Consider the following 12,515-nt stretch of genomic DNA (forward strand, 5'->3'; position numbering starts at 1 on the left):
TAACTATAATAAATTTCATTTAATTATAAATAACGTATCTGAAATTATTACATTCAGTTCACACTTAAATATATTCTTATAAAGTGCATTATTTCCATAATAAGCACTCTTTTTAAAAGTATGCATAAATGCAGTTGTTGAGATTGGAAAGGTTTAACCCAGTAAAATGGTCACCTTTGCAGATGTTTCCCTCCAGTCTGAATCCAGCGCGACACACACAGCTGTAGCTGCCCATGTTATTCACACAGCGGCCGTTAACACACACATCAGGAGTCTGACGACACTCGTCGATATCTGAGACACAGACACTACTTACTTTTCAATCTCACAATTCTGACTTTTTTTTTACTTCTCATAATTGCGTTATATAAACTTGATTAAAAAGTCATAATTGTGACATATAAACTAGCAATTCTGAGATATAAATTCAGAATTGCATTATATAAACTCACAATTGCGAGATATAAAATCGCAATTCAGAGAAATATAGTCAGAACTTCAAGATATAAACTCTAACTTTTTTTTTTTTCCTCAGAATTGTGACTAAAAATATGAAGCCGCAATTATGAGAACATATCAGGCCCCCCACCCTCAAAATTGGACTTTACTTACGTGTTATAAAATCAGAACTGCAAGAAAAAAAAAAAGTAGAATTGTGAGATAAAATGTCCCAATAACCTTTAAAAAAAAAAAAAATCAGTGGCAGAAATGGGGTTCCATATGTTTCCACTACTGGATAATAAATATATAAATACATACATAAAGAAAAGGTAATTGTGATTTTTTTAACTCACAATTGACTTTTTTTTTCTCACGATTGCATGATATAAACTCACAATTTCAACTTTTTTTTTTCTTGCAATTCTGAAGGATAAAGTTCTTTATTATAAATAATATTTTTACTTTGAATGAGTTGAACATAACTCGTGTTTTTACCTTTGGAAAAATAAACACATATAAATATATATTTTTATGTTTTATATTACATTAAAATTAGAAGAAAAAAATATATATACAATATATATACCGTATTTTTCGGACTATAAGTCGTACCTAAGTATAAGTCGCATCAGTCCAAAAATACGTCATGATGAGGAAAAAAACATATATAAGTCACACTGGGCTATAAGTCGCATTTATTTAGAACCAAGAACCAAGGACCAAGAGAAAACATTACCATCTACAGCCACGAGAGGGCGCTCTATGTCTTCAGTGTAGACTACAGCAGCACTGAGCAGAATAGAGCGCCCTCTGGCGGCTGGAGACGGTAATGTTTTCTATTGGTTCATTTCTCTTGGTTCATGTCAAATTAATTTTGATAAATAAGTCGCACCTGACTATAAGTCGCAGGACCAGCCAAACTATGAAAAAAGTGTGACTTATAGTCCGGAAAATACAGTATATAACTGGAGAAAAACTAATCAATTCAGATGTCTTTTTTAAGCTGGTCCAAAGAATCTTTATTTTTATTCTCAATGTGATTTTTCCTGCCGTATAATCGCATCATTTGTTTGTTATAGAGGGCAAGGCCAGGTTTACAATGATGATGGTCCAGTCATGGTTCAGTTTGAGTCCAGATGTGTCGTATTTACCTGAACAGGCTCTGTTTTTAAGGCTAAATCCGGGTCTGCATGACACACAGTGATACGATCCCTGAGAGTTCACACACTCCTGTCCGGGACACTGCAGCGGATCTTCACACTCATTCACATCTGGAACATCACGCACATCCATCCATACATACGGGAACACACTCATAATCATCATCTAAAAGTACATCCACTAGTAAAAAAAGTTAGATATTTAAAATACACTTATTTTATACTAAGTATATGTAATGTAAGATATACAGTGCATTAAGTACACAATTTGCAGACTTTAAGCATTCCAGTTTAGTGTAATAAAAGTGCATAAATATGAAAATGTATTTCTCTTTCACTAGGTTGCTTTAGTCTTTCAGTTCTTACCCACGCAGACGTTGGCCTGGAATCTGTATCCCGCTCGACACGAGCATCTGTAGCTGCCGGGAGTGTTTTCACAGCGGCCCGTGGCCGGACAGGGAGACGGCGTCCGACGACATTCATCAATATCTGAAGAAGAGAAAGATCCACTGACTTTACCCTGACAGGCTCTTAGAAACACTTGGAAAATGTATATTTTGAAAACCATACTTGAGGATAATATGATAGTAATGAAAGCCACTTAAGTGGACTTAAAGAGAGACAACTTTCACAACTTAACACAAGTAGGCTCTAAAAAAGTGTCAAATTAAAAGTTTTACTATAAAGTGCATTTTAAGTCACGGTTAATCTTTTTGTGGTGCTTTGAAAGCATGTGTAAAATACCAGACTGTAATTTTAACTGTAGTGTGTTATGTAACAGTATATCTATATTAAATGTACTAAATAGCATTTTTTTTTGTAGTACATAGAAAAATATGCATACTTTTAAAAATAATATGAGAATAAACAGTAATGTTTTTAAAACTCTATTTAGTTTTATTAAGTAAATTAAACACTGAGTAACAAAATGTTTTTAGTTTTATCTCAAGTGAAAGATCTACTTGTACTATTATTGCTACTATAATATAACTAATTTAGCTTTTGTTTATATATATATATATATATATATATATATATATATATATATATATATATATATATATATATATATATATATATATATATATATATATATAGTATATATATATATATATAAATAAATAAAAGCCCCCAAAATTATATTGACCGACATTTCAGCAACAACTTGGCTTATGTCCAACTTAATCATTATGACATTAAATGACAAAATATATGAAATAAAAAAAAACAAAGACAACAGAAGTAATTATGAAACAACATATAAAAAATCTGAAAAAAATACATTTTTATTTAATTGTAAATAACATGCAATTAAGTGTCTGAAAACATTACATTCAGTTCACACTTAAGTATATATACATCTTTTAAAGTATTGTTTCTGTTACAATTACTCTTTTTAATAGTGTGGCTCTTTTCACAACAAAACAGGGTCCTTTAAAGATTAGTGTGCAGTAAAATAAATATTTAGAGTCAGTCCGTTGATATCTGTGTGCAGTGTGTTACCTGAACATTGTCCGTTGAGCAGATCAAAGCCCGGTTTACAGGAGACACACCTGTAAGAGCCCTGAGAGTTCACACACTCCTGACCCGGACAGCGCAGGGGGTCCACACACTCATCGATGTCTAAGAGCACAAAACACCACATGATTTACATGATTTAAAAAAAAAAATACTGTGTTTGGAGACAATTCATTCTTATCATGGAGCACATTTTCATTGCGTCATTATTTATCGATCAAATGTTTGGGGTCAGTAAGAGTTTTTAATGTCTCTGAAAGGATCTTCTGCTCAACAAAGATGCATTTCTTTGATTAGAAATGCAGTTCAGATTATGAAATATTATTATATACCTATGCAGCTGTTGCCCTGTAGCTTGTGTCCAGTCCTGCACGAACACCTGAAGCTGCCCAGTGTGTTTTCACAGCGGCCGTTTACACAGGGATTCGGCACCTGACGGCACTCATCCAAATCTGTGGAACCCATCGATCTCATCAATGATTACGTGCACAACATTCTACAAACAAGCTATCAGGACGTGTTTATCCAGCGCACTGAGAGAGAGAGATGTTTCTCACCCACACACAGGGTCTGCTGCGAGTTGGTCTGGTATCCTGACGGACAAACACACCGGAAGCTGCCCGCTGTGTTCTCACACTGACCCACAGAACACGGCCGGGGCGTCAGCACACACTCGTTTATGTCTGCATGTGTGTGTGTGTGTGTGTGTGAGAGTGAGAGAGAGAGAGAGAGAGAGAGAGTTTGGGACAGTGTTATTTTGATATAATACATGTACTAATATAAAATATTTTTGTTTAGATTTTAAATTAGGTTTATTTTTTGTTTTCATGGTAATTTTATGTAATTTTAGGTTAAGTTTCACTTTTATATTTTTCTGTTTTAATTATAACTTATAATTTTTTAATGTTTACACCATATTCATTTATTCATTTATGTTATTTTAGCATTTAAACTAAACAAAAATGTGATCATCTTGGCACCTAGCTTAAATAACATAAGTTTAAGTTTTTGTAATATTTATTTATTTATTTCAGTTAACTTTTATTTTACAAGTAACATATTTTCAAATGATGTTACTTTATTTATTTATTAGTTAACGCTTTATGGGTCTAGTTAACTATAATAATCCTTATTATGATACTACTAATATTTCTTGCTCCTTTATAAAATATATTTAGATAAATTGCTTATCCTTTTCCTCAATGTAAGTGACTTTTACTGCTGCAAATAACATATTATAAAGCCATGCATGCATGTAAAACAAAATCACACAGTTAAAGCACTGACAAATCTGAGATGATCAATCTCATGTACTTGACTGAACCTGATTGAATATTTACAACCCTTTTTAGGAAGCAGGCTACATAGATATGTTACCTTATATACTTTTCTTCTTTAGAGTGGAAGTCTGAAGTGTTGCGTATTTCTCATATTAGGGTTATTTTTAGGTTCGTACCTTGGCAGTGGCCCTGCTGAGGGTTGAGGATATATCCAGTGTTACACACACACGTGTGTCGACCCCCTGGCAGGTCAACACAGCGCCCCGGGCCACACACCTGAGGTCTCGATGCACACACTGCACCATCTGGAGAACCACACACACAAGGCCAAAACATTTAAACACACAATTAAAAAACAATTGCATTCAATTAGAAAGTAAATAAAAAAAGAAAAAAAAGAGAGAAAATTATATATAGTACTGTATAATTTTATATGTAATATAATGTAAAAAAAAACAACTAAATATTAAAATTGAATTAAAAGGTAATTATATATCTATATAAAAATATTAGTGCTGTCAAACAATTAATCATGATTAATTGCATCCAAAATAAAAGTTTTAATTTACCTTATATATGTGTGTGTACTGTGTATGTTTATAATGTACAGTATATATAAATACACACACATACATGTATATATAGTTCAGAAAAATATTTACATGGAAATATTTTCAAAATAGATACTTGTATGTGTGTGTATTTATATATACATAACAAATATACACAGTATACACACATATACTATGTAAACCAAAACGTTTATTTTGGAAGCGATTAATCGCGATTAATCATTTGACATCACTAACAATATATATATATACTATACATAATGCTTGCATCAGTTCAAGTGCATTCAAACGTTTTGAAATATCATGAAACATTCATTCATCATAATTAGAAAAATGTTCATTATTATTTATCTAACATTTGTTGATGATTAAAAAGTGATGAAACTATTATATTTCATTATGTAACTCAATACACTTCTTCTTTGGTAAAGTGATTCAATATCAGGTCAATTTGTGGTTTAGATAATCAGATCAGCCAAACTCAATCTCAGAAGTATGCAATGTTCCTGACATTTATTCATTTCTCTCCAAACCAAATTCATCGAACAATTACACTGAAGACAAATGATGAGAAAATTACAGTTCTGTATCCAGCTCGGCATTTTTCAAGCTTGATATGAATTTGGCTTCACTTCAGCTCTGGAAATCAAAGAAGTCAGTTATTGCTATGAGCAGGCTGATGGATTTTCTGGGCATGCTCACAGTCTCCTGGAGAAGTGAGTCTTTATGCTTATCAAGTCACCGTAACGATAATCGTAATTGTCCCGTTGAAGTTCTGCTCTGATTGAACCTTTTGTTTTAAGACCAATATCCTGAGGAACATCTTCACTTGTATACTAACTCTTGCCCTAAAACTATATTTCTGACATTACAATAAAGAACAGATTTAGAGCAACAGTGAAAATCAGTTCCCAAAAAGTCAGTAAAGAAATGCAGATGAGGACATAAACAGCCTATTTTTTTTTTTAGCTGTTAACAGCTGTTAACATTTGTGAGGACCCTTCTGAATCACAAAATCACAAATGGGACGTCCAGCAGTTTCACATCAAGTGCAATTTTTTGGGAGGGGGCCTTCAAGCCACAAACATCCTTTTATGAAAAAGAAGTGTGCTTAATTGTACTAAAAATACTGAATTAAAATAAAAGGCCACTTAAGTGCACTTAAAGAGTGACATTTTCATGACTGTTTCTTAAGTAGACTATTAAAATGTGCTCTTTGTAATAATGTCAAATAAAAAAAATGACTTTAAAGTACATATTAAATCCTTAAATTATATTTAATTCAATATAAGTGCACTTATTTTGATATGTTGACTAACATACTAAAACACATGTTAAGTGTTATTGATATCACATTTAAGGATAATATATTGAAATGTTCTAAATTGCAACTTCATCATAACAAATTTGTAATTACAATTATATTTAAATATAATTTACATTCAAATATGTCACTTTCATGATGTTTATTAACTCCCTTAATCACACTTTTTCTAATGAAAAAGTTAAAAGTGTTATTTTAAAATACATTTTACATAATTACATTTTAATAATCTTTTTTTCATTCTTTATTAAGAAGTGCACTCAGTTCAGATGTGTTAACTAACATACTAAAGCACATTTAATGTAATTATAATGTACGTATTTGATATCTCATTTAAAGTGAATCTCTTTTAAATGTAATAAATTGCATCTCCAGTTCAAGTACATGACGTGTTTCGGTAGAAATTATATTAAAGTACTGAATTTTTTAGTTCACCATGCATGATTGTCAGTGAGCTTGTCAACTTAAAGAAACAGCATTAATTATGAAATTACATGTAAATATCTATTGAAATCCCACTTAAGTGGGTTTAAATGTAAACTACAATACATTTTCATTTAGTTGTAAGTACCATGCATGTAAGAGTCTGAAAATGTTATATTTAGTTCAAAATTAAGTATATTCTTTTAATACTTCATTTCCGCCATGCAGTCTCTCTGATGCTCACCTTGTCTAGTTGGAGGTGGTCGGGCTGTAGCCGGTACAGGGGGAGGTCTGATGGGAGATATTGGCTGTCTGATAACTGAAGGCCGGCTGGTTTGCGTCCGTACAACAGCTGTACACAATCAGACTGAATCACACACACGTACACCAGTGACTTTTAATAAATAACCTCATGAGAAACGCTGCGGCTCACGTGTGTTCACTCTGGCCGGCTGGCTGGAAGGCTGCTGAGGTCTGGAGTTTGTGGTTTGAGAGCTGCCGCTTGTTGACAGGTTTGGTTTTGGTTGAGTTATGAAGATAACCGATCCGGCCTGTGAAGCAGCGTCAGGTTGCTGTGGTCTCTGCTGGACTCGGATGGTCTGCGTGTTGGTCGCTGAATGCGGCGTTTGCTGGATTCGGGTCCTGGAGCCTTCAGGTTGGAATGCGATGTCTTGGGTGGATGTGCGGACATTTTCGGACACCAAAGGAGGTCCGCCGGTGTCAAGAACCTCAACTATCCTCTGGTTAATTTTGACAGGCAAAGCCGAATAATGGTAACCCGGTCCGGCAGGACAGATCTCTTTGAAGGCGGCTGTGAACAGAGTTAGATGCTGAAAACCTTCAACTTGTGCTATTTCAACAAAGATAATCAAGCTACTCAGAAAATTCCATGCACTTTACATGTGCTTTAGTATTTTAGTCAACACATTTAATTAAGCGTAACAAAAAATAAAAAAATAAAAATGTAGTGCACTTTTTAAAAGTCTACTTAAGTGTGTTAAGAAACAAATGTACAGTATCTCTCTTTAAGCACACCTAAATTATTTCATTAATATCTGCAAGAACAGTTTTTAAAATGATATTTTTAAGATTTAAAAGGAATACATATTTAATACAATTAAGCAACCTTCTTTTTTATAAGGGACATTTATAACTGTTATTTACATTTACGTACTTTAAAGCCATTTCTATTTAAACTTGTAACATTTATATTTGTAAGTAGTGATTACACATCTGTTTAAATGTATTACATTTTAACAAATAACACTACAGTTAAAATTCGGATCAAGTACTCTACATGATACATGAAAAAAGTGTACTTCTTTAAAGCCCGGCAAATAATTATTAAACAGGATCATTTTAAAAGTACCTCAAAGTAAATAAAACAATTTGAGTGCATTTTTAAAGTGTACTTAAGTGTGTAAAGGAATAAAGTCAGTGTCTATTTCAAAATCACTTCAGTGGCCTGGTCATATTAAATTATCAATGTTTTAAAATACACTTTTAAGATTTGAGGTACGCTACAAGTGCACTTTCAGTACTGTAAAGTGCACTACTTGTATCTATAGCTTTGTGTGAGATCAAAATTGAAGACACTGAATTCACTGAAATGGACACAGTAAAAAAAAAAAAAAAAAATTGAGTTTTACATTTTTGTTTTTTAATCGAGCCAGAAACGTTGAGGGTCAACCGGGACATCGCTAGAACCTCAACTTGTGGTATTTAAACTAAGACAGACAAATTACGCAGTAAATTCCAACTGCTTTGATATTCCTCCAAACATCTTCTGAGAAATATTGCTGGTGGTGTGGGTGGGACGGGGTCCTTGAGGAACAGTTGGACTCTTTGTGTAGAAACCAAATCATGTTGTTTCAATATTCTGTATTAACACACTGTAATGTTCTCAGTGCTGTTCTTCCTCCCTCTCTTTGCCCCAACTTCTGCATTAAAAGATGTTCATTCCAATGCAGTTGTTTGAAAGGAGAAGTGTCGGAAAGGTTTCTTACCTGAGCCGAAGTACGGGCATAACTCGCACTTCTTCCCCCAGGCTTTGCCCACTCGACTGCAGCAGCAGATCTGTTTGGTGATGTTCCTCAGGATGGGCAGAGAACAGGAGCCCTGGTTCAGGATACGGAAACACTGGTCCTTCTCCGAGGAGATCACCTTCTGTGCTGCGAGGAGGGAATAATATAAAATAACATCACATAGGGATACAGCAGGGATACAGGCAGGGACACGAATCTCAACATGCAACCGATCGTGCATGCAAGTACAAATGCATTGATTTATGAACATGAAAAAATATAAATGATCTTCACATTAACTGCTGCTTTAAATGTCTTAAAATGGGACAGTTCGCTCAAAAATGTCAATTCTGTCATTTCTCCCTTGTGCCATTTGAAACCTTTAAGACTTTCTTTCTTTTGAGGAACACAAAAGCAGGAGTTTAGAAGAATGATTATGCTGCTCTTATCCATACAATAAAAGCATTCAGTGTCCATAAAGATATCAATAAAATCAGTCTATAGCTACAACTTATATATCTTAAGTCTCCAGCCATATCCTTGTGAAGAAGAAGTACATTTTAGCATACTTTTTTTAAAAGAGTATTGTCACAGAAACAGTAATACTTTAAAGGAACAGACTTAAGTGTGACATAATGTATTGTTTACAAACACTTCCTTGAGTGTCATTTACAGTAAATTTGAAAGGAAAATTATATTAAATGCAATTGTTTGTATTATACACATTTACATTTAATGCATTTTTAATTTAATTATAAATAATGCAAAATACATTAAAATGTTTTTATTGTATTTTTATTTTACATTAAGAATTTTCAATATAGACAATTCTTCTTTTCAGGTCTAGTTGAAATTACAGTAAGAGTGTTTTTAGACCCATTTAATTGGACTTAAGAACAACATTTTTAAAATATTATTAAAACATAATTATTATTAAAGTATTTGACAGTAAAACTTTTAATTTGTCATTTTTACACCTTTTAAAATGCACTTAAGTATGTAAATAAACAGCCATGAAAGTGTCTCTGATTAAGTGCTCCCAACTGGCCATTTATTTCATTATTAATATGAAGTTTTGCTTTGCTTTTCTTATATATATATATATATATATATATATATATATATATATATATATATATATACTCAATTCAAACTAATTTCACACGTCTTTTCCAACAAGGGCCATTACTGCTTTAAAAATATAAGAAATAATTTACAAAAATTTGACCTTTAAACAAACTGATGCAAGTGTGTGGGGGTAAGTTTTTAGTTATTTTTTTTTAAATGTAGCTCATTACACAAAGTTATTGTATGGCCTACAATACAGTGCACAACTTTTAATGGTGTTGTTTTAAAGCTTATTCACTGTCTATTTTTTAGTGAATGGAAAAAGAGCAGCTCAGACATTCTTCCACAGAAGAAAGACAATCAAACTGGTTTGAAACAACAGGAGCACATGATTTTTTTGTGAACTATTCCTTTAAGTTGGTTGTGTTTGTTACTGACGTCATACTTACGCAAATCTAGCTTTAAAAAGTTCTAAAGTGATAAATATTTCTGCTACTCATTTTACACTGACATCATTCGTGCCACTCTTGGCGCTTTGATTGGTTTAGCAGCACAAACAAAGTTTAAAGTAGAGCCAGGCATACAATAATCAGCCACAGAGCCACTGGAAATGACATACAGATCAGCCCAAATCACAGCAGGAATACGCACAGAACCACACATATACAGAACCAGACACAGCAGGAGATGTAGTTACACTTACCTGACTGACACACATGAAAATGCTCAGAGTCACACGAAGGCTTGACAAGATTCAGACAAGAAGAAAATCTGATTAAAAATAGAGTCTCAAAGTTTCCCAGATGCAAAAACTCAGGCAGAAAGAGGCAGCTCCCAATCGACGGGAAAACACAGGAAAACACTGAGCGATCAGTCAGGACAGGCCTCGATGTAGGGATGCATATGCAGAGTCAGGACAAAGGGAAAAGTATAGCTCCACTCATCAGGCATCTCTCAAGCAGAGCACAGTAATGCCTGCTGGAATAGACAGAAGCACAACGCCACCCAGCCAAAACCTCCACTCATCTGTTTTCACGTTGTAGTGTAGATTTGAAACTCATGCTTTGGTATAGTACCTGAAAATGCTCACCTCAGACCATCCTAGATACAGTACAAATGACTTTGTTTCTTCATCAGATTTGGAGAAATGTAACTTGCTCAGCAATGGATGCTCTGCAGTGAATGGGTGCCGTCAGAATCAGAGTCCAAACAGCTGATAAAAAACATCACAATAATCCACAGCACTCCAGTCCATCAGTTCACTGCAGAGCATCCATTGATGAGACCCTGATGCAATGCTACATTTCTACAAATCTGATGAAGAAACAAACTCATCCTAATTTTAGGCTTTGTTTACACCGCAGGTCGTGATGCCCAAATCTGATTGGTAGCCTATATCCGACCATCCGTTTACACGTTCTTTCAACTGTGACCCATATTTGATTCATGTGTCCACCTCGAAATATCTGAATGCATGTTTTTTTATTTTTTATCTGTTTATATGATGATAGAACACATCAGATTTCTGTGTAAACGAGGCCCAGATGGCATGAGGGTGAGCACATTTTTGTCAAATTTCCATTTTTGGGAGAATTATTGCTCTACATGGGTGTACGACTGAAGGCTGTAGCTGTGTGGTTTGGCTCTCCTCTCAGGTGACACCGGGGGGTCCGACAGCCCCGTACTTACAGATGCAGATCCCATGAGAGGCGTCCAATAAGTAGCCCTCTTTGCAGACACAACTGTAGCTCCCTCGGGTGTTAACACAGTTCCCGTTTTCACAGAAACCCGGCTGCAAACACTCGTTAATATCTACACCAGAGGAGGAAACATGACTGTCATAACCTGACTTGTTGGATTGTTCATGCTGTGAAAAAGAAGTATGCTCAAGTGTGCTTAACACACTTAAGTAGACTTAGATGGATAACTGAGAATGATTATGAATGAAGAAGCAACAAACATCCAGACGCAGCTTGCTTTCAATAAAATATAGTTTCCTGAAAGTTACAGTTTGTTCATATAGTGCAATAATGATCAAGAAAATGTGATTCCGCATGATACACTTCCAAAAGGACCAATACTTAGCAGTGTTAATTTTGACACGAAATTTTAATTTAGTTTTAGTCTTAGTCTTTTGACTATAATTCTTTTTAGTTTTAGTCAAGTTTTAGTCATCTGATTTGTTTTAATTTTAGTCTTATTTTAGTCGACTAAAATTGCTTGGTATTTTAGTCGACTAAAATAAGACTAAAATCAATAACAGATTTACTAGACAATTTTTTACAGCTGGTATAGGAAACAAACTTAACCTAAATATATAAAACACAAATTCAACTGTGTCTTTATTTCGATTCAAAAGCTTCTATGCAGCAACAAACACTGTCATGATAATGTAAAACAATAACTAGCTGCCAATTGACCATCAATAAAAGAAAAATAAAGTTAAGTCCAGGACCTTAAAGCTTACAGCTGAGCTGAACAATAAGTGCATACATTTAAAGTTTAAATTAAAATTTTAATAAGTTGGGTGGATAAAAAAAGTAACAAGATTTTATAAGGTATTCATTTGTCTAGCAATATTGTATGTTTTAAATACTACAATATTGCTAGATTAGTATGTATAATGATAGGATGTGAACATTCACGTTTTACATGACTAATATAGAAATATTTGTGATATTGTCAACAAGTAGAACATTATAAAA

General features: G+C 33.7%; 1 protein-coding gene across 3 annotated transcripts in view; it reads right to left on the minus strand.

Annotated features, from left to right (window-relative positions):
- ltbp4 (latent transforming growth factor beta binding protein 4) overlaps positions 1-12,515 on the minus strand; it is a 77,547-nt gene that overhangs the window by 20,303 nt on the left and 44,729 nt on the right. For 2 of the 3 annotated variants that reach the window (XM_026288099.1, XM_026288101.1), the window contains exons 10-20: positions 11,500-11,622; positions 8,725-8,889; positions 7,152-7,529; positions 6,963-7,070; positions 4,576-4,704; positions 3,677-3,802; positions 3,452-3,571; positions 3,105-3,224; positions 1,968-2,090; positions 1,593-1,712; positions 175-294 (exon numbers count right to left, since the gene is read on the minus strand). In XM_026288099.1, coding sequence (XP_026143884.1) covers positions 175-294; positions 1,593-1,712; positions 1,968-2,090; positions 3,105-3,224; positions 3,452-3,571; positions 3,677-3,802; positions 4,576-4,704; positions 6,963-7,070; positions 7,152-7,529; positions 8,725-8,889; positions 11,500-11,622 — 1,632 coding nt within the window. The remainder of the gene's footprint in view (positions 1-174; positions 295-1,592; positions 1,713-1,967; positions 2,091-3,104; positions 3,225-3,451; positions 3,572-3,676; positions 3,803-4,575; positions 4,705-6,962; positions 7,071-7,151; positions 7,530-8,724; positions 8,890-11,499; positions 11,623-12,515) is intronic. The other variant, XM_026288100.1, reaches the window with a different exon arrangement.

The sequence above is a fragment of the Carassius auratus genome, chromosome 18 (genome assembly GCF_003368295.1).
Source record: "Carassius auratus strain Wakin chromosome 18, ASM336829v1, whole genome shotgun sequence".
Classification (NCBI taxonomy): Eukaryota; Metazoa; Chordata; class Actinopteri; order Cypriniformes; family Cyprinidae; genus Carassius; species Carassius auratus.